This window comes from Sitodiplosis mosellana, unplaced genomic scaffold, assembly GCF_009176505.1.
Source record: "Sitodiplosis mosellana isolate CC-2019 unplaced genomic scaffold, AAFC_SMos_1.0 Smas_scaffold_47, whole genome shotgun sequence".
Taxonomy (NCBI): domain Eukaryota; kingdom Metazoa; phylum Arthropoda; class Insecta; order Diptera; family Cecidomyiidae; genus Sitodiplosis; species Sitodiplosis mosellana.
The window spans coordinates 2,476,806-2,500,467 of NW_022595289.1; the positions used below are offsets into that span (position 1 = coordinate 2,476,806).

Here is a 23,662-nt window from a genome sequence, read left to right on the forward strand (position 1 = left end):
ACCTGCCTCTTCGTTTACATTGGGGACTTCCGCTACTGTTGGAACGAACAGCGTGCATTTTTTAGTACAAATCTCTATATTATTGCCCATTGTACCTGTCTTGAAAATTTGACATTTTACACACTCTTTGAATTCGTGACAGCGACCTGAACAGGTTGGACATTTTTCGCAGAACTTTCCTGAGTAACGACCCTCGGATGTTTCTTGACACTTACAAGCGCCACAAACACATTCACCGTGGCCAGAGCAAATCTCTCCACCGTTTGGCGGCATGCAAGTATCCGTTGAATTTCGGCATGTGCAATCGGCTCAGTCCAGCCAGGTTTACACTCACAGTGACCACACTCACAAGTACCATGATTAGAGCCACCGCACAATAAACCTTGGTCACGTTCACATGAGAAATTGTCGCACTCGCAATATTTTCCCGAAATGATTTCCTCTGGATTGTTTCGTTTGTCACACTCGCAAACACCGCATACACACTGGCCTTTTCCGCTGCAATCGGTTAAGGTTGTGTTGTCTGGACGACAGCCATGATCACGTACCAATTCACCGTGCACATCAACACTGCATCCCAATGAAAACAAGATATAATCAGAAAACAAAATATCAATCAAAGCCTCTTATTTACTGTTTGCAACGCTTCGTTTTCACAACAATAACTTACATCGAACATTCACAGTTGCGTCCATAGTGATTTGAGTCGCACTCACAAATTCCGCATTTTTATTGGCCGTATCCCCTGCATTTGTCCAAATCGTTTGCTGGGTTTGTAGTATTATCACATTTTGTAGGGATTGTGTTGTCTGGACGAGAGTCACGATCGTGTTCCGATTCACTGTGCACATTCAAATGGAAATAGGTAATTTTTAGTTGATGCTCGAAACTAGCCCCTTTTGTTTGATTTTCCATTATTCATACATACCCCAAAACATACTGAACTGAATTCATTCGTGCAATAACTAAAACCAGTACTACACATATGTACACGTATTTTATGGATTTAAAGACCATATTTTGCCAATTTCTCGCACTTGACTGATTTTAAGTATGGGAGTAAAATCGAATAAAATTGATTGAACGACTTTTCACAGTTATACAGTTCAATCGCTTCAGACAAGATGTAAACCGTTCTGATTTCTTATAAATTCTGTGAATTGGGTGCCAATTACACCGAATTTATACCGGCTTTGTTGACGATAACCTGACATTGACGTTATATTTTCAGTTTGTTTCAGTGTCTTATCAGATCATATTCAGTGTTGACCATTTACTTGTGCTAAACGTAGGAAACTTCAATTCGAAATAGTTCTTTTCTGACATTTCAACATCAATATTTACTAAACTAAAATATCCTAGCTATCCGACACTATTCCTTTTATTTTATTATTCAAACACAACAAAAATCTTTTTGTTTGGTGTTTGAATTTGTTAATTTTTGTAACGGACAAAGGAGCATTCGAATTACATTTTGCAATGAGCCAAAGTGAGCCATTCACAATGGATAATATTTCAAATGTCAAACATGATTAAAAAAAAGAAACATTTCAAGTAATTTCATTCAATTTTGTTGAATAAATCAGAGTTCGGATAATAGTTTTTAAAAATATCCTTTGGCAAATTTGCGAATGTGAATATCAAATTTGGTTTCAAGTTGAAATACATTCAACAAGCGGAGCGAATTTAAAAACAGCGTCCGAATTTGAATGTTAAAACTCATGTTGTCTCGCTCGCTCGTGTGCGTTTCACCCATGCTCTCTTTGCATGCTTGTATTGAATTTAACGAGTCAGACGATGGTTGCACCTACCGAATATTTGTAAAATTATGGCTGTGTGACGGTATTGAATTGTCAAATTCAGAGTCTACACACTTTTTTTTATTGCTCAAATGCGGTTGGTTGAGTACGAAACAATTTGGCTGTAGATATATCGGCATTTGCACCGCATCCGAAAAAATAATTTTAATACAAGATTTTTTAAGAAGAAATTCCGTTTTGTGATTCTTAAAAAGAATTGAAAAGTTAAGTTGTTAAAACATTTTTTCTACTTATTTGTTGAAAGTGTTTGATGTCGCGAGAAAGAGAGAAACATACACAACACCGACATTGTTAAGCCGCTAAAGGAAAAATTGTTGTTGTTATTCTTTGGAGCTTAGTCTTTACAATTTTGACTTTTTTTCAAATTGCATTGTGCATCGAAATTGCAAAATAAATCCAACAATAGGTGAACAAATTCATATCAAATCGCAGCTGTTTACAGGTATGACATTTATATTCTTTTTTCAACAAAACTTATTGTTTGTATGGCACAACTCAACTGAATGAATGTACTAACACCTCTTTTCCATTCGGTGTTAGGCACCATTTATCAAATCATCATCGATTCAATTGTATCGGTGACTGTGTAGAACATTTCGATGTCATTTTATTTGCGCTTTGTATTTTTTTGCATTTTTTCAAAGCATAAACACACAATATCGCGCTTATGTGTATTGAAAAGACAGTGATTTTTGTTTCTCTCTCAGTGAGTTCCAAGATTTTTCTATGAAATTCTCGTTGGTTGGTGAGGTTTTTTCCGCTTGCTTGAAACGTCGGTACGAAGCGATTTGGGTATATGTGTGTACTACGCCACAGCCAATTATATACACATATCCGTTGCTCTCTCCTTCTCTGTTGCTCTCTCTTTGCACACGTACGGCCAATAGAAAACGGCTTACAACTGTATTGAAATGTATGACAAATATTCACGGAGACCGACTGAATCGACCCGATGAGTTGTTATCGCTATTCGGCTCTCGTGCAAAGTTAGTTATACAGTTTCGTTTGATCATTGTACGTGGTTTTGTGTCGTTTGAGAAACAAAAATCACGGAATAATTCCATTAAGTGCTATTTCGTTTGCAATATTTGATCGAAACAGCACGATACAACAGGTATTTTCGTTGGATCATAACCTTCTTTTTCTCGTACCAATTTTTTTTTTCGTCGAGTGTTTTAATTATGCTAACGATTGATTTTGGTTGTGTGACGATGTCATCGTATGGTTTAGTTGATTGTGTGTTTAAAATTTTCAAGTGCCAAAGAAACCTTCTTCAGCAGAGAAAAAAAAGTTCAAATACATTGAAAGAGAACCTCGCCTTTCTTAGCATTTTACGCGCGATTTCGTCATCACTTGTGACAATAAACTTGCATCAGTTTGTTGCCCAACCACGATCGCATTCGCATTATCTATGCCAAATTTTTATTTTCTCTTTCGCTGGCTACTTTCGATCGCCAAAATTAATGGAGAAATGTGTTAAACGAACGAAATGGAGCACGTGATGAATTGAATTTATGTGCAATGGATTTTCTACCTTTTGATCTTGTACTCATCATTACGCGTTTGCTATACACAATAAAACATCAAAATTCAAATATACCGAGTGCCATTACCTCGAATCGATCCATTTTGGATGAAATTCGGAATTGATAATTAAATCAATTTGGTGACATTTTTTGTGCTTTCCAAATATTTGCCAATTGCTGTAGTCCGAAGTTTGTAGTAGAAAACATCTCTTTCTTTCCCGAAAAAAAAAGAAGAAAAGAAAAAGAAACGATACAGCAGCGCAACAGCACCTAGTTCAACAGTTCGGTTGTGTGTGAGATTGTGTCAGTGAGTATTACGGAGAAAAAACATTTGAATAGATTGCTCACATATTTATATGAAGCTCTTCGAATAGCAATTAACGATGATCATGTGAGTGGCCGTGTGTATGTGTGAATTCGTTTCGAAAAAGTCGTACTTGGAGCGCTCTCTCCGCCACGGGACCGTGTTTCGTTGTGTGTAATCTACGAATCTGCTTGTCTTTTTCAATCTCATGCTCAACGTGCACGTCTGCACAATATACTCGTGTAATTCACACACAAACCATCGAAGGCGTATATCAGCTCTAAATGAGTCAGTTGCATTGCTCTCTGCTCTGTGTGCTATTGTTTGTGCATTTCAGTTCGAAAAGAGAAGAGAGAAAAAAAACATAAAAATGTTTTAAACAAAATCCGACACAAAAAAAAACAACACAACACATTTGACACAAGAAATGAGGTGGAACATTTTCTATTTGATTTTGTGTTCATTATAATATTTGGTTTTACATTTTTTCCCCTCTTTGATCTGTTAATTTGGCCGAATGTGCAAGCTTTTAACAAACGTGCTGCTCTTTCTTTTTTTCATATTCAAACGCATTCGATTGCCCACTTTTGTGAATGTAGAGTGAAATTTTCAAGCTGTGAAAAAATAATTATTAACTTTGTGTGGTATGTTTTTGAGTGTGAGGGTTTTGAATTTTGCATACAAATCACTTTTGGTGCAAATTATTATAATACTTCGGCGGTGATTTGCATTCCTTTCTGCTAACCGAATGTGCTGGAATAATAAATTTATGCTATTTATTTATTTTCAAACCGTTTTTGTTTGTTTGAGTTGTTTCATATTACTCTGAAGTACGAGAGTTTTCTTATCACTGTCGTGTTTTTGCTCTTCGACACAAAACATTATTTATTTATCGCAATGATTTCGACATTCTTTGATCATGTCGTAATATTTGTCGAAACCAAAAGTTTTACGCTAAACTCGACATATCGACAATACCAACCGTCTGATTCTTGAGTGCTTATAGCTAAAACCTTATCAAATATCATTTGCGTTGCTACATATGTGTTTCCACGAATAAATTCCAAACTGGGTGTGAAAAGGTCGCTCTTATCAATTCGATACGATATGCAAAATGGATACTTCCACCCATCTGTCGGTGCGAACTTTTACACGCTGCTTGGGAAAAAGAAAGAAAAACAACACAAATCATTCATCATCCAAACCAATTTGTATTTCAGTTTATAGCGAGTGTGATTTCTTTCACACGTTCATGGGATTATGTTTCCAAGTTTAGCGACATGAAGACACATTTTTATGGTTGCGATGGTGATCGCCGTAAAAGAACGACTATTTCCCATGTGACTGAGTTTTGAACGCGCAAAAAATATAACATAAATCGGTTGCTCTTTTTTCGTTCGCTCTTTTTTCAAACAATTTGATTATATCAAAGAAATTTAGCATTGGCATTTTTTTGTTCATACCGAATGTTCCACAGTTGTTGAACGTTTCGCCTCATGACCAGGCAGGCGAATTATTTTCATGTTATTAAAAGTGTGTGCAATGCTGCTCGATAAATAACTGATTGGAATGAATTCGCCGCATACATTAAATAGATAAACATACCGTGTTTGTACAGCCTAATTAACTACTAACCTATAAAATGTCATGCTGTATGCCACACACACACACACACACAAACGATATGTCTCAAAAATAATATCAATTCAGTGTTCGATTGATGAAAGCCATTTATTTAATTACTTAAGTAATTAGTATGTTCCATTGCATCTTGGTGATGTGACGAAGAATATCTATCATTCCGAAGAAAATCCACCGCAGTTGCGTTACGTAGTCAACAGTACTTATCTGTTGTATTCCAAATGATAATGATTACAATGTGAACAAAGTCGACAATAGCAACAAATACACGTCGCGTTCATTCTCTTTCACTTGATGCCGCGCACCGTTTAATAAACGTGCTGCTCAGCATTGTGCATGTATGGCGATAGCCACTAGATAAGAGACATGATAAATTGCACCTGTAAAAACTGCTGCTGATTACATTTGTTCATTCATGCTAACGGGCGACACCGTTCACTCTGACTGTACTATTCGCTAGACGAATAAAAATAATAAAAGGAAAAAGATGTGGCAAAAGTGCAATGCATTTTTTGTGATTTTAATTTTAGACCATTGATGTTTCATAAGATTCTGAAATGATGATGATTGATCAGCAAAAATAGCATTCCGCATTTGCATTATGACACATAAAAAAATACACGTTGCATTCGATCGGTGCAGCTATAATTGTGTATCTCATTTGTGAGATATAATTGCTGTTTTTTTTTCTACGCCGGAAGGGAAAGAATGTCGCGGAAGCGAAGAAAATCACCACACGGAGAAGAGAGTTTGATCGAATTGAAAAATACTTGGGGAATGAGAGAGAGAGAGAGAAGAAGGAAAAAACCAACAGTATTCGGTGTGAATGTGTGAATGAGTGTGCCATACGAAATGAGCTACAACGATGTGTTGGTACATACAAACATATCAACGCTAATGCCTAACGCGCTATGTACTGCAACGTCCATCAACCGATTATGTGAATGAAATTGAATATTGTTAATATTTTTCCATGCTGCCGCTGTAGTTGTAAAACTTTCTATTTAATTGTGTTTAAAACGCACCATGTAATTTCATGCGTGTACTGGTATTTGCACATATCCATTGTATTTGATCCATTTTAGTTGAGCTCAGCATGAGTCTGTCGGATATATCGACACTTTGTCACCTATTTATTTTTGTATCTATGTCCGATTACATTTATTTCTTGAACACAGACAACAAATTTGTTGATTTTGATAGGATTATTATTGCTCTGTTGTTCGATTCAAAAGAAACGCTTTGTTTGAATTGCCATTTCTTCTTGCCAATTTTTCTTTCTCGTTCGATCGTAATCTAATAAATTGATGTTTATTTTCTTTTCAGTATTGTTCAATAACTTCAGTTGCTGCTTCATTGAATCATCATCAAAATGCCTAAATCGGTAAGTTTGCACAATGCTCAAGTATTATAAGATAGATCGGGTTAGCTATACGTCAAAATAATTCTTTGCCGAAGGAGTTAGGAAGAAAATGTCTTCATTTCGCAAAGCCAGAACGATGAATCAGTTTTGGTTCTGCCGACAAAAATGCAACATTTTTTCTGTGTTGAAAATTCTACCAGACGTGACAATTCATTATTGTTCACTAGACATTCCAAAATCAAGATATTTGCAGCATTGAAAGCACATATCTTTTGACGACATAATGAAAAGCCGAATGAATGTATTCGCCACAAATGTAGAAATTGTGTTTTGTTTTGTTTTAATGTGATTCTTGAGTCTAGCCCGCGTGCTAACATACACAGGCCATATTTCTTTCGCTGGTATTTTTAATGCCACCGAATGGACAATGGACACTGGATATAAATTGTGTCACATAGGCACAATTATTACCATTTCCATGCAATGCGGAGAAGCCATACGATTCACTCAACAAATAGGTAACGCGCGCGATATAGAGAAGCGGCGGTTTTCTTTCAACACCAATGGAAATCTTCTTTCATAGTGTACGCAATGTAGAAAAAAAAAGACTTTCTGTAGCCCATTGTTCTTCGGCCCATTTTCAACTGTGCTGCACATTAAACGCAGAACTAAGCAAAATAGTTCATTGTTTTGGGGAAAGAAGTAAAAAGCAAAAAAAAAACCATCAACTATACGGTCGGTCGCCGAGCTCTATGGAAATATTCTGTTCCAAAGTGCTTTGAATCACACAAACTGTCGAACTCCATTTATTAGATCATGAGAGGCAACGAAAAAACCGACCAACCGACAAAAAAAACCGAATCTAGTCAAACCAGTTTTTTTTCTTAGAGACGATGATGACATTCTGCCGGTTCATTTAGAGTGGCGTGTGTCGAAAAATTTCGAATCTCTTTGATTACGATCACACTCTCTAAGCCCATAGTGAGCGACTTCAAACATGTTCGGATATTTTTAAAATCGATTTACGTAACAGGGACATTTATTTTCTTTTGTGACAAACAAAATGCATTTTGAATTCATAACAGGAGAGACAAAAAAAAATGAAATGGCTACGATCTAAATGAGTCCAATAACAATTTATCCGATGGTGAATCATAATTTTATTGGCTCTATTTGAAAGAAAAAAATTCCATTCAAGTACACCGTCTGACGTAAAAAGATGTTACTACAACTCAATCGTTTGTTCGTTCGTTCGTTCGTTTGTTAGTGTGTATTTCTTGGAAAATCTGAAACTTGCCATCGCATTGCAATATTCAAGAGGTGTGGAAACAAAGGTCATTAGTTCATTTCATTCATAGAAGATAAAACATTCATGGGTCTTCCATGTTGTCATTTTGTGAATTGTTCCACATTTTTGTAGCGAAAATGTAATTCATGCTTTTGGAAACGATCAATATCGTCGATGAAAACGTTATGCAAAGGAATTGGGAGCTCGGACTTGCAAAAATGCGAAAACGTAACGCGACATTAAAATATATCGGCGATGATTTAACAAAAGCAAAAATATGCGTGAATGGTGGTTTATCAAAACCGCATTGTCTTGGAGCAACATCATTAATACTCTGAAACTGGCGATGAAAGTAAAAAGGCCCTCATCGGTAATGAAATGAAATGAAAGCAAAACCAAGTTAAAGTGACCGAATAAAGTTTTCCATGCAGTCAGACGAAAGAAATCAAAATCACTTTCAACGCAGCGAATTTTGTGAATAAAATAAATTTCCATATCATTGAAATCCGTCATAGCAACACGCACACACGAAAATAAAAGCAGCGACATGCGAGGCAGAGCATGTAAGCAAGCAAGCAAGCAAAAAAAGCGAACGATGAAAAATATGAACAAAGAAAATAAAGCAAACAATTTTTTTTATATATGATTCAACTTGCTATTCGATTAACGCGCATTATGCGTGGTTTGTACGCTTGTAGTGCGACAAATATGTGTGTCATTCGTGTTTGCTTTCAGTGTTGAGTTTTTTTATTCTGCTTCTCCCTAATTCTAACTGACAAAAGAGCGAAAAACGATAGACTCGATATCAGTGGCACCTTGTTTCGGTTGTTTTGATAAGAAAACGACCGTAGTGATCTACATTCATGCCGCAAAAGTACACACTCGACGTTTGGCGTCGCAAGAACGGTATTTAAATCTCGTGGGTTAATTGCTGAACGCAATGACTAATTTGTCCGGGCAAAAAAATGTTTGGATCGTTTCGCAATGGTTTCTAACCAACACACAAAAACAAATCACATGCACAAAAAACCAGTTGACTGCATTTTAAACATTTTTTTTTCTTCTGGTCGTAACGAAAGAATTTTGTATATGGAATGTGGTTTGAGTGTATTGTGCAAATGTCTTTTGATGTGCCTGCATCCGACGAATGTTTGAAGCAATCGATGCGAATTTAAAGATTCGCACCAAAACCCATTCAAATTGTCTGACGTTGTCGAAAATGAAAACAAATAACCGAATGAAATAAGAATGATGGCGAAAATACACCCAAAACAGAATTAATACTCAAAACAGGGAACGTTGCGGTCGTAGTGTCAGTGTTCGGCGTCATTTTTAAAAATAAAGAAAAAGCAGCAAAGTAAATTTTAAAGCAGACACTTATTAATAATAGATTTGCACGAAGGAGAAGAACACAAGCAAACGGATTCGAAAAACAAAACGAAAGCAAAAGGAAATGCGATACAGACAACAAAGCCAGACCAACGCATCTCGATGGATTTGTGGGAGCGCGCGCGCTTGTATATATACTCAATTTTCGTTCTCGAATGATATTTTCGGTAATTCATTGTAAAATCAAAAGTTCTGTGGTCGCCTCAATTTCGACTTCACCACTCCGTCCATTGTATGGTGAATGCGTGAGTTTGTGGTATGCTTGAGCGTAAAACAATCGTTCATGTATGTATTTGTCATGGTTTTATAGGTCTAGGTAAAAGCGAAGAGCATGCAAAAAAATAAACGATAAACAAACCAAAAACACGAAATGAAGACAAAATTTCAGTGACAAAACAAATGATACCGATTTCATTTGCATAGTTAGTAAGTATGGTGTAACGACAAAGGCACAAACAAGACATAGTTTTTTTTGTCTGATGTAAGAACAGTCACTGTTCACACAATAATTTTCGTCGTTTGGCTCATCTTGTGTTTACCCATCAAAGCATCACTTTCATGGAATTAACTTGATATACTATTTTTGGTGGGATTCTGTCATTTGCGTTGCACGTTGTGAAAATAATGAGTTATAGGTGCTTTGACATCCTAATGAGTAACATGCATGTCATTTTGTTTTTTTATGAAAAATAAAACATTCCAATCTTCTTATTTCATTTCCCTGCTTTTTTTCCAACTTGTTTTTTAAACAGCCAGTCACATTTTTTTTGCTTTTCTTCTTCCGTTGAATTAAACAACAATTTATATTTAAATTTGTTTTGCTGGTTCAGTGAGTTTTCATTATGTGGCTCTGTATTTATTTTTCGTGATTTAATTTATATGGGTTTGGACAAAATAATCGAATGTGCCATTGTGCCTATTGGAACCGTTTACATGTATTTGTAACAGTTTTTGATTCACTTGTTGGAATGTTTTTTCTTCTTTCAAATATGAATCTTTTTGTTTTCTCTTTGTTTACACTTTTTTCGAGCAATTTTTCCATTCGATTGGCTAAAAGAGAGAGAGAGAGAAAGAAAGAAAAACTATGCCATTGCTTAGACATTCTGATGTTGGCAATTTATTTTATCTTTAAGTTGAACAATCCAATTAATTGGAGTTGCCGATGTTTGGTTACTTCTTAATTAACTTGTCGTTTGAAGTAAATCGTTTAATCAATCGTTTTCGCTTTGGAGAAAAAAAATAACAGTGTTAAATATTGCACGCAATTTTGTCATCAATTCGTTGAGTGAAAAACAAAAATGTTATTTATATTTGTTTGAATGCGATAAAAAGCGGTAGCGAGAAAGAAACAGCAAGTTTGAAATCGATTTTTCGAGATTGGCCACGCATAATGCCAATGCACTTTATTTCGCAGAAAACAATTGAAATACATGGTAGAAGCAACAAAAGCGTCAATCGTTTGAAACTCGAAAATATCCATAGATGGTTTCATTTTATTTTAGTGGTTTTTTTTTTCGTTAGTTTTGCTAAAAATTTCATATTGTACGATTCTCTGAACTTATTGAACGATTTTGTTTTTTATACACGCAACTTAGTCGCCAACAATCGTTCGCAACCATTTAGCAATAACATTGAAATAAGAATCGGTGTTTTGGTCACGATCGTTTGGTCGCCCAATGTCTAGGTACTTAGTCAATTTGCTACGTTCATTACAACGGTTCATTTTCCTGTTTGACGAAACCACACATTTGCTACACAGACGAAACGTTCGAAACGAACACTGTGAAAATGCTTTCCGCAAGTCACAATTTTCAATCAATTATATTTTCAGGCAGCGAGCTTGAAAAATAAAATATTACATAATGTGTCGTACATGAAGGAAACGATAACATGAAATAACGAGAATAAAGTCGGGAATTCCTTTTTTTTTCTTTTCAATGTGATAAGACTTTTGAATGAAATGCCAAATATCAACCTTTTTATTACATTATCGATCGTAATGAAAATTTAATACAGTATGAACCGAATACGACCAACATGGAAGTGTTTGGGCAAGAAGAACAAAATCAATTTGCTATCGTGTTGGAATCGACTGAATTCCGCAGACGTCATTGAATTGTAAACATTTCGTTTACCGATGTGATTTTCTTTCATCGTGTGCAAATGCCATTGTTTTGATATGTAATTTTAACAAAGCTTCTTCAAATAGAATTTAATATGTTTGGCGTCGAAGGCTCTTGCACGTTTTAGAATGTTTTCATATGAATTGTGACGGGTTGCGAGACGCGAAAAGTCAATATTTCAGTATGTTAACAACGGAGGATAAAAAAATGTTCGTGATGTTAGTAAAAAAAAAGAGTAGACAACGCAGCGTTGGTATTCGTTCACATTTCATGATATGGGCTTTGGCTCATGCGTTAAACGTATATTTTCGGCGCTGAATACAAAGAAATGACCGAAGCATAAAAAAACGCATGCTCTTCAAAATTTATCCAACGATACAAGCATGAGCGAGAAGGAGAGACAGGCTCAAACTGAGAGAGTGTACCGCCAAACGCGTCGCAACAAAGTATGACTAATGCTGCGCCTTGTAACGAACACAATTCCAATACATGCTCGTAGTGTATGAGGAGCGCAGATGCCGTTTTGAGTGCGTCGCGCATCAATATCCATCTCGCTCTCGATTCATTCGTTGGGCCACAGCCGATATCTTTCTGCAACGTTTGTTTCGCTCGATACGCATGGTTCCATGTGTGAGTGCTTCTCGTTCGTCTCTGTGTGAGTGTGTGTCTGTCAATGTAGGCAAAGAGTGCGCGAAAAAGAGAAGCGAACAATGGCAATAGCATCACTATACCGCATCACTTCACTTTGGTTCAGTTTTAACGGTCGAAAATACGACTTTCGCTGAGCCAGACAAAGCGAATTAACGTCAGTTTCTGTTTAAATTTTGGGCAATTCAGAGTCAGGCTACGTACAGTCTTGGTCTGAGTATTTTAAACGGATTTTTTTGAATTTTTTATCCGGTGTCGCACCCTTAACAAATTCAAATTCCACCATTTACACACAGTTTTACATTTATTCTTTTGGTGTGAATTTTATCGAGTTAAAAAAAAACGATAAAATAATTCAGAAAGCAGACTTTTGAGAAACAAAAGAAGAAAAAAAAAGAAAGAAAAGAAATTGGACGATTCGTTGGTGAATCGTTCCATGAATTTGAAATCGATTCGAAACGTGTTTTCTCGTAGTTGTTGTTGCTGTTTCTGTGCAAGCGTGTGCGTAAGATTGTGTGAAGTGCATCATAAAAATAAGTGAGGGAAAAGTCCATACGATAGTAAAACGCAGCTCAGTTGAAAGTTATTAGAAAATTTTCAAAGATTCAAAGAAATAAAATCCATTCACCAGCATGGTTTCCTCAAGTAAAATGGTTGGTGACACTTTTTTCAATTATTTGTTGTTTTTTTTTGTGTGGCGTTATTGATTTGAATAGACTTTTGCGTAATGTTCATTTTCCAAATATCTGTTCCGTACGATTGCACCCAACAATTCATTTCAAAGTGAGAAAGAATTTTGAAAGTTGGTCGAAAACGTACGAAAAGTAATTATAAGAATGAAAAAGTGCGGCCAGTCTTAGGGTATACAGGTGTCCGCTTTACTGTTGCTTTGCAGACGATGATGATCGAATCGACTCGTTTACGGACGAAGAAAAGATGAAAGCGAAATTTATAAAGCCGTTTAGTTTTTTTTTTATTCATTTGTTTCATCGAGCCACTATCGGCCGAATAAAGTGGCGGAGATGTGCGTATAGCAATTGACTTTGCATTACATTCAATGCAAAATGGTTAAACTGCTCATAAAGTACAGATGATATCGACGGGAAGAGACAACAGAAACATGATGAAGAGAAAAACATTTTGAGGCAAATCATGTTTAGAAAACCTGTCCCGAAATAGAAAGTCATGAAGTCACGTTGCATTCATTTCTTCACTTACTCGTTGTTGTTGCTGCGGCTGCTGCTGCTGTTGTTGTTTTTTCTTCTGCTATTCTTCGTCTACACAATTTTATTGATTACGTTTGGTCCAGCAGTCCAAAGTGCAAATTTACTTACAATTTGCTTTAAATCCGATTTACGAAAGACACATCCACTTAACGAGAGTATAAAACCCGTGATGCATGTGATTAAGATGAGAATCAAGTGCGATGGAAATACACAAAATAGAAAGAAAAAGAAATAACATCGATTCCACACAGCAATTGCTGTGTGGCGATTGCAAAACGAAATTTATCGTTGAGCTATATGCACCAAACATTGTGCGCAATGTATGATAATTGAATAATCGCTTTTCTCCTCGACTCGTTAACAGCTCAAAACTTACATTTTTTTGTTTTCATTTCTATTGCTGGTGCCGCCGCCGCCGCCGCCGTCGCTGCAATTGTTGTTGTTGCTTTTTTCTTTGGGAAAGATAAATCATTGTTCGTAAAATGGTAACATAAACTCTACGCGAAGCGCCTACATAAACTAAACCGAATGAAATGAAGCGTGTAAAAAGCTTCATGTTAGATATAATCCAGTGAGTCAGAATGTGCGTGTTATTGTAGCACATGAGTGTGCGTGTTGCATTGTGTTCAAGTTTTGGCCTGCAGCTCATTCGAAAAGAATCTCTATCGCCAACCGAATGTAATGGCCGGCCTAGAAAAATGATGCTAAAGCATCGATCAAACGAAAATTAACGTCATCTTTACCTTATTTACTTCATGTATTGCCATGTCTTTGCGGCTATTTCACATCTCAGCGAACGATAGCAGTGGCTGAGTTGTAGAAAGAAAAAAACATGGAAAATGCTATCAGTATGCCACAGCATTCGAGCAGCAGCATCCGCGGCCAACATGAAATCAAATTGAATGGAATTAATTATTGTATCGCAGATGCGCGAGATCGAATGTTCGTCGCTTTTTGAACAATTCAGTTGAAGCATGAAGTAGGTAACCTTCGAGCTCCCAAACACAATACCAACACGAAATATAATGCAATTCAAATGTGTTTTTTTCGTGTATGCGCGCGATTCGTTCTCTTTTAGCTACTGCCTCACTCGATGTTGTTGTTGCTGTTGCTGCTGTTGTTGTTTTTGATTCTCGACAACAGTGTTCGGCGATCGAAAGCAAATTATGGCGACCACGCAACAATCACATCGCTAAATTCATTCGATCCAAGCAAAACAATTGATTTTTGATTTGTTCACTTTTTTTTACCGTTTCGCTGCTTGCCGATTACTTCATTCAAATTCATTCAGCGGATCGTGTGGAAAATGCAAATTTGCTATCGCCATTTGCTATTTTTTCGCGCACCCGTCTGCTCGCCACAGCATGATAACGAACTAGGCGTCAAGTGTGGTTACAAATTGCATTTTCTATGAAACGAATTTTGTGCTGAGCGCTGAGAGATCTTCGATTGCATTGTACACTCGACCAAACCGGAAAACATTTTCAGAACCCTGTCAATTGTGTTGCGTTCAGCTCGAAATTATATCAATTCAGAAAGAAAATAAAAACAATTTCAAACCACAACAACACAGCACAGCACAGCACAGCACATCACAGCAATAATTCGCTTTCGTCAACGATAGCGGCTTAATAAGTAGGCTTTCGAGCTGAACATAAATTAATTTGAAAAAACTGACTTCGGGACATGTTCATTGTTTTTTTCTCTCCACTACTTTCTTATATATGGATGTGCACATGTGCAATGATCTCATCGCATTTCAGACGAAAAATTCAACTTTGTGCTGGCTTGAGATACAAGAACCGGAACACGATCAAAGTGTTCTTTAATTTTATTCTCACCATTCCGAAGATATGTCGCTTATTCGTTTTATTTGTCTCAATGAAATATCAAAGATCCATTTTGCTACATCTGTTTCTACAGCATGCCGTGTTATATGTTCGGTCATGTTGTGTCTGAGTCATGTGAATTTAACGCTTCATGAGATTCAGAGTCTGATTCAATTTGTTCTCAAATCATTTTAATAATGAACAAAATATATTACCGTTATTCCATTTAAAAAGAAAATTTATCAATTATTTCAAGTGCCGATTCTATGCTCGGTTCGTCAGTTATGCATCTAATGTTAGCAGTTTTAAATTAAACTTCATCAAAAAATAGCCATAAAAAACCTATTCAGTCAATCACATGATCCATCGAATTCATTCGACGGCTGCAAACACTACAATTTATCATGCAAATGGAATTATCGCTGCATTTTATGCTGTTGTTGTTGTTTGAGTATATCTGCTTTCGAAATGTTTTTTTCTCTTCATGATAATTCTAAAAAAGTATGTTAATACGGGTCGATGCAATTCTTGCCATCGCATCAACAAGTGGTCGGGTTTTTCCCCGAACACAAATCGCCCGGCAATTTGTTCTACACTCTTATTTTTAATCGTTAAAGAAAAAAGCAACAGCCACAACAATGGGTTCAATTATTATTGATTCGGTATTCGATTGTTTTTCGCTTTCGTTGAGATCCTAATGAGAATGTCATAAAGCCGGCGGATGAAATGGATTCGAGATAATAATTAGACTTTGCTAATTGTCTGGGAAGCGTCACTCAGACGAAGAGATAAGGAAAAATGTGCTATTTTTCCTCTTTTCGTTGAAATCATTTCCGACGGCAATTAAAACCGATGATTTGTCAATCGCTCAATCGCCAATAAAAGCAACACAAGATCGATTTTCTCAAGAGTTCTTATGTTATTGTCGCTCGTCTTCGTTTTGGATTTTGTCATTGCGAAAATGTCTATAATTTCATCGGTAGAAGAGTTACTTTTTGTTGTTGTTGTTGCTGCTGCTGCTGCTGCTGTAACATGTGTCGTACCGTGCGAATGACGATGCAAAACGTAGACCTGTGTTCAAATGCCGAAAACAGGCTTAGCCATGCAATTCAATTCAAGTTTACCTTGACGTTTGACTTTCGAAGGCAGCAATTTTAACATCGTTAGGAGAAATCCAAACAAACACTTATGAAAACAAAATTGACTAATGCCTTTTTTCTCCTTCTTCTTCTTCTTCATTTTCTTCTGTTTTGTATTACATGTGAATAATTTGTTCTTTTTTTTCTATGTACTAATTGATTTTCTTTTCGTTTTCAGCTGAATGTCCGCGTCACCACCATGGACGCCGAATTGGAGTTTGCTATCCAGCAAACTACCACCGGCAAACAGTTATTCGATCAAGTGGTCAAAACGATTGGTTTGCGCGAGGTTTGGTTCTTTGGACTCCAATACACAGATTCAAAGGGCGATCTCACTTGGATTAAATTGTACAAGAAGGTTTGTATATTGTATACTTAACACACATTCGAGTTCACAATTAATCAATTGGTTGCGGTTGATAACCCTAGACATAGAAAATCCATTTATAATTTGTTCATTAGTTCGGTGTGTGTTGTTCTTGAATTAATTAAAATCAATTCATTAAAGAAATTATTATAATGTGACACCTTACGTAGCACCACCATTAGAATGGGCTTGGAAGCGTGTTTGTTTTCTAAATTTATCTGGTTTCACATTCAACTCTAATCTGCCCTCGTAGTCCAATTATGTGCAAAAAAATAAAAAAAATCTGCTAAATTACTGTATATATCAAGACTGTTTACACGAATGGATGCCAAATTAAATCCCAAGTTCCAGGAAGGAAAAAGTCACTTGAAATGCTCAAATTGACGACACACGAAGTAATGATTGTAATGTTCTGCCTTCTTTTAACACTTTCGGAGAGAGAGAGAGAGAGAAAAAGGTGATTGTAATTATCGCAAAACAACACACTTCCAACACGGCCGAATTGATAAAGTGTTAGAACGAAGAGAAGTAAAGGCAAAAAATGATGAACCATTGAAACGTCAAAAGTAAATGATATTCGTGTGATAAATGCGCGAGAGATTGAACGTACGAAACACAATAGCAACGATGAACATTTCTATTACATATGCTATTTTTTGTTGTTGCTCTGTTCAGGTATAACCACAATTTTCTAATATTATACACATTAAAACCGAATTTCCATTTACATAATCCCACTTAAAATTTATTTTGAGATAGAGAATGATAACGATGTGCGGGGAAGAGGGAACGCGTTTTTGCTTCCACTTGAAATAAATAATATTCTGTTTGCCTCGTTGCTCATTACATCGACGTCGTCGTCATCGTCATTATTAATTTGCCAGCGCTTGTTTCATTTTTCGGAATTTTATTTGTTCTTGGGTCGCCTTTTTTGCTCTTCAATATAGAAATACATTTTTGTTCAATGCTCAACATCATCAAAATTGGGTAGGAATATACACAAATTTATGGGTCGGTTAAACCAAGTTTACTTTATCATCGTCTTCGCGGCCGCATATATACACGAGAAAAAAAACACACGACGAAAAGTATTATCATTGAGACCGTTGTCGAGCAGAGAGAGAGAGAGACACAAATTACAATTTTGAATTGCCTGCTATTTAATTTATTCCTTATCATGGGAGATATTTAGATAATGATGATTTGATCCACGGCCAGCACAATTGCAGCTTGACAATTTTGCACTCGCACACTGGAACCACTTATTCGGCATGTGTGTGTGCGTTTCATCTGTGTTTTTGCGAGCATTCCAAACAATCGGCTTTTGCGCAAATATCCAGTCATTTATGTGTCTCAATTTTTGGTCTATTGTACCGATTTGCCACGGTTGTTTGCTCAAACTTTATCTTTTATCTCAAAGAATATATTAAAACTCTGTGCAACAAGCGTGTAGCTAATTTTGAACAAATAGAATCGATCGCCGCTCATAAAATAATGAATTCGGTGAAGGTCAAAAGCAATTTTTTTTTCCTCTCAAAATAAGCTCGTACTCACAGAGAGAAATAAGGTTGTCAGAATCACCAACATGAAGTTGTAAACGAGCGAATTCCAACCAGGGTTGGACATTTCGCAAAATTTTCTGCACTCAGTTATAAGGTGAGATGTGGAGAAAATTTTGCGAAATGTCCAACCGTGGTTGGAATTCGCTCGTTTACAACTTCATATTGGTGATTCTGACAACCTCATTCTGCTCAGTGTTCTCTTTTCATCTCGTTTGAATAGAGTTTTTCTGTACTAATTGCGACAAGTACACAGAAAGAATGAGCTAATCTTTGCCGATCTGATAAAGTCGATAGCCTGCAACACAGTTATATTTGTTCCCTCCCTCTCATATCTTATCAGCTTCGGTCATTTTGCTCTCACTTGCAAAAACGCAGCCCAACGAACAATGATCAAAATGGAAGACGAATAAAATCAGCATTTATTATGGACTTTATCGATTTCATTTTCAGCATAACGTTCCGAATGAATACAGCATCGACCAAATCATTTTGCATAAACCACTGACTTAATGAGTAAACAAATGGCAAAATAATCATTCGGTTTCAGCTTATAGGGACTAGAGAGTGAGATAGTAAGATAAATCTCTTGAACCTGATTACGTCAAACTGATATGACAATGAAACGGGGTTCCGCATACGAGTGTCACAATACACAAGCGCAATTCGCTTTTATTCTAACGCGTGTGTAGCTCTCCCGCTCGCTCGCTCGTTCGTTCGTTCGTTCGATTATTCATTCATTTATCGGTATTGAAATCAATCATTGGAGCTCAGTGAGTAGCCGTCATCTTTTCAGGCGAATCCTTCAGCACTGTCTGTCGAACACACGAGTGAATCACAGCAGCCTCGTTCTGTCTGATCACAGTGATATCATACACCGAATATAGAACTGTAGAAGAAGGAAAAAAAACTACGTGACACATGACTCCAATTAGCGCATCGAAAACTACAGCACTGTTTGAGCATTTCAGTCGATTGTAGACGAAGAAGTGATTTTACGCGTAACTACATAAAAATTGTTATTGCCTGTAAATTTCCCTTGATTGTAGATTTTACGAATTGTGAAAATACCGTAACCTTTGAAAGACTTAAATGCTCCGTAGCACAATCCATTGAATTTATCACGAATTGCCTGGCATTTCCTGTTTTTCCATTCATGAAACTAATTTTTCTTCACATATTATTATTATTATCTTTGCAAAAATTATTTTTCTCATTTTACCTATGTATTAAATGCATGCCAACGAATAATGTTTATCGAATTCAATGAAAACGAAACTGTTTAAAAAAAACAAGCCGGGGAATTTATTTTGTGTGGCAGTAAAACACGCGAAACGTCTCACAAAACGATTAAACAAAAATAAAAAATCAACCGAAGACTCGGATAGTGACGAAGACGATTTGGTAAGAATGATCGAAAAAAGTGTAATTTGAAAGCCGCTCGCCAAACAAAGAATTGTAGATGCTCGTTGCTCATAATGATAATAATAATGCTAATAATTATATAATGGTTTTGCAGCTTATCGCTGTCATTTGAGGCGACACTAAATCAGATAGAAAGCATAAAGCAATTAAGCACCAATAAAAGGTGATTTTCCACGGAATCGAGGCAGTTAAACTGACATTTTTTTCAACTTTTCCACAATCCAATTTTGCCGCTTGTTCGTGTGGTGACAAACTTTGTTTCGCCTCATCCGATGCGATAAGAAAAACACTCACCCATATTGTTTTCCATGGAATGATGATTCAGTTTGCAATGTTCGATGTAAACAACAACAAATGATCCAAATCGATCACGACAAGAAAATGTGTTCTGTATTTGTATCGGCTGTTTGTTGGTTGCTGTCTTTTTCAGTTTTATTTAGTCACCTCGATGTTTCAATCAATCACATGAAGTTATTTTGAGAAAATCATATTCATAAACAGAAAAAATGCAGCACAATCAAGCCGCTTATGGCAATTCCATGGACAAGAAAAAAAACATATTGTTCGTTCCAATTGTCACGTCAAACGAAATATAAAATGAAACACTTGTTTCATTCAATATGACTATACCTGCACTTATTATTATCAGTGTCACAAATTCGATTTGTTTTCATTTTTGAACAATGACAAATTTATTGCTGAACCAAAGTCACTAGGCACATAAAAACTTCGTCGAAAATGAAAACAAAAGGGAACTGAACGAAGAAACCAGTCATGTAGTACGAATGTGTTTAAATGTTTATTTAAACCATTTTTTAATTTCTCTTTGATTTGAATGCATACTTACTAACTTGGACTAGACAGGGTCTATGCCGTTTTCACATTGGGTATGTTTGAACTAAGCAGTTGATAATTAACGAAGACTCTTTTTTTTTGTTTATTTAATCGTGGTATTTTAATTCAATATGGGCGTTGTTTTTTTCTCTCTCTCTCTATTCATTGGCACCAACAATAAATGATTACTTGTTTTGTTCACTTCACTTGTAGGTGATGAACCAAGATGTGAAAAAGGAGAATCCACTTCAATTCAAATTCCGTGCCAAATTCTATCCTGAAGATGTAGCCGAGGAGTTGATCCAAGATATTACCCTTCGTTTGTTCTATTTGCAAGTGAAGAATGCAATTCTGTCAGACGAAATTTACTCGCCGCCCGAAACATCCGTGCTGTTGGCATCATATGCCGTGCAAGCACGACACGGTGATTTCAACAAAAATACACACAATCCGGGATTTTTGTCGAACGATCGCCTGTTGCCGCAACGTGTTATCGATCAACATAAAATGTCGAAAGACGAATGGGAACAATCGATTATGACCTGGTGGCAAGAGCACAAGGGAATGCTTCGCGAAGACGCCATGATGGAATACTTGAAAATTGCTCAGGATTTGGAAATGTATGGCGTCAATTATTTCGAAATTCGAAACAAAAAGGGCACCGAATTGTGGTTGGGTGTCGACGCCCTAGGCCTGAATATCTATGAAAAAGATGATAAGCTCACGCCCAAAATTGGTTTCCCATGGTCCGAAATCCGTAACATTTCATTCAACGATAGAAAATTCATCATCAAACCGATCGACAAGAAAGCGCCCGATTTTGTGTTCTTTGCACCACGCGTTCGTATCAACAAACGTATTTTGGCCTTGTGCATGGGCAACCATGAATTGTACATGCGACGCCGCAAACCGGACACAATCGATGTGCAACAAATGAAAGCACAAGCACGTGAAGAAAAGAATGCCAAGCAACAGGAGCGTGAAAAATTGCAAATGGCGTTGGCCGCACGTGAACGTGCCGAAAAGAAGCAACAAGAATACGAAGACCGTTTGCGTGCCATGCAAGAGGAGATGGAACGATCACAGGCCAATTTGATCGAAGCACAGGATATCATTCGTCGCCTTGAAGAACAATTACGTCAATTGCAAGCCGCTAAGGATGAATTGGAGTTGCGCCAAAACGAGCTCCAAGCGATGTTGCAGCGTTTGGAGGATGCAAAGAACTTGGAAGCAGCCGAACGTCAAAAGTTGGAAGACGAAATCCAAGCCAAACAGGCTGAGGTGCAACGCATCCAAGATGAGGTCAACGTTAAAGATAGCGAAACAAAACGTTTGCAAGAAGAAGTCGAAGAAGCCCGTCGCAAACAAGTGAGTAAACCGCCAATTATTATGCTTCTGCTATTTTTCTGATTTCATCGATCCCCTTGATTAACCTGAATTCTTAATAGGACGAAGCTGCTGCCGCTTTGTTGGCTGCCACAGCTACACCAAAACATCATCATATTACCGAAGACGACGAAGAAATGACAAACGGTGACCACAGCGGCGATGTATCAAGAGATTTGGACATTGACGAAAATATTAAAGATCCAGTCGAGGATCGACGCACACTTGCCGAGCGCAGTGAACGCTTGCATGATCAATTGAAGGTAAGTTTTCTTCATGTGCGTACAAAATAACACATGATGCTAATGATCTTATTGTTGATATTTGCAGGCACTTAAACAAGATTTGGCACAGTCCAGAGATGAGACGAAGGAAACTGTCAACGACAAAATCCATCGTGAGAACGTTCGCCAGGGTCGCGACAAATATAAAACATTGCGTGAAATCCGTAAAGGAAACACGAAACGTCGTGTCGATCAATTCGAAAATATGTAAACTATTCACTACTTAGATCAATCGAAAAGAAGAAAAAGAAGAGCATGCGAAAACGTGTCGTTAGGCAGCACGTTGAACTTCTCGAAAGTGAACGAAAGAAATCGAAAATTTCAAAAAATCAAAAAAAATCACTAAACACAATTCAATTTTTTTGCTACAATAATTATAATAACAAAATAATAATATTTTTCTAAATAGCAATAAATGAAAAGAAAAAAAACTTACTGCATGATGATGTTTGAATGCATATTTTTGCATCTGATTGATAGGAGAAGCCGCTTATATGCTATATGATAATAAATGATACGCTCGGTTGAAACAAATTCAAATATCAATTTAAATCTAAACAAAAACAAGAAAAAAAAACATCAAAAACCATTGTATAAAAAGAAGCGAATCGAATGATATCAATTATTCCATCAAACAATTTTACAAAAAGGAACAAACAAAAAATGTTATGTCTAGGAAAACAAGTGAATTTATCAAGAGTCGCATTCCACACACCTTTGCATTTTGACTTGGTTCGATACCAACGCAAAGCACGATCACTAAAACTTTTCTTTTCTTTTCCATTAAAGTTAAAAAAAATTAAAAAATGTTGTACATTTCTTTCTTTATTTGTTTTTTTTCTGGTACAAAATTGCTATATAACTATTGGTTTATGAACACAAACAATTTCAGTTAAAAAAATGTTATTTTCGAAATTTCTTTCCCTTTATTTCAGTTTAAATAAATGAATGAATAAAAAAAAACCAGTAAAATAGCTTATTAGTATTAATTAAGAATCACTTACATGAAAGAACTTGGTTAATGTTCCATACAGAGTGAATCAAGTGACAGTATTTCGCGACCCATTGCGTTGGTCTACTGCAACATATTTCGTTACAACCATTTTTCTGGCAAAACTTCATTGGACTACCATACACAGAGAATGTACAAGTACATCATTCTAAAACTTTTCACCTTGTCCCTTTTGTTTTTTTCTTCTTCTTGAAGAAGTGGCAAATATTTTTGAATAATATTAAGGAAAAATGAAACAGCAAGACAGAAAGATGTTGGGGATACAAAATGATTTACAAAAATAATTATGTAAACAAAACAATATTATTATTGATAAATAAATGCATTTTGGAATAGAACGAATAACATGGAAATTTGTGTTCTCATTTAACTTAATTACCGCACACATTAAATGCTGATGACCAGTTTGAAGTGTCGTTCAGCGCAATATACACACTTCTATGATTTCTCGTCAACACCTTTCGCAATGCATGTCAATACGGAGAGACCATTTGAATAC

General features: G+C 36.4%; 1 protein-coding gene across 6 annotated transcripts; it reads left to right on the plus strand.

The window, feature by feature from the left end:
• The first annotated feature begins 1,773 nt into the window (after positions 1–1,773).
• On the plus strand, positions 1,774–23,508 carry LOC129569983 (moesin/ezrin/radixin homolog 1). Of its 6 annotated transcripts, none has more exons than XM_055449303.1 (6): positions 1,774–2,262; positions 6,618–6,675; positions 16,475–16,654; positions 20,695–21,849; positions 21,930–22,130; positions 22,198–23,508. In XM_055449303.1, exons 2-6 carry the CDS (start codon positions 6,664–6,666, stop codon positions 22,360–22,362), a joined length of 1,713 nt encoding a protein of 570 aa, XP_055305278.1. In that variant the 5' UTR covers positions 1,774–2,262; positions 6,618–6,663; the 3' UTR covers positions 22,363–23,508. The 6 variants fall into 6 exon arrangements, with proteins under 6 accessions (XP_055305278.1, XP_055305274.1, XP_055305276.1 ...); XM_055449299.1 differs by having other exon boundaries at positions 1,901–2,262; positions 6,618–12,755; XM_055449301.1 differs by lacking the exon at positions 1,774–2,262 and adding an exon at positions 2,743–2,934.
• The last annotated feature ends 154 nt before the right edge of the window (positions 23,509–23,662 follow it).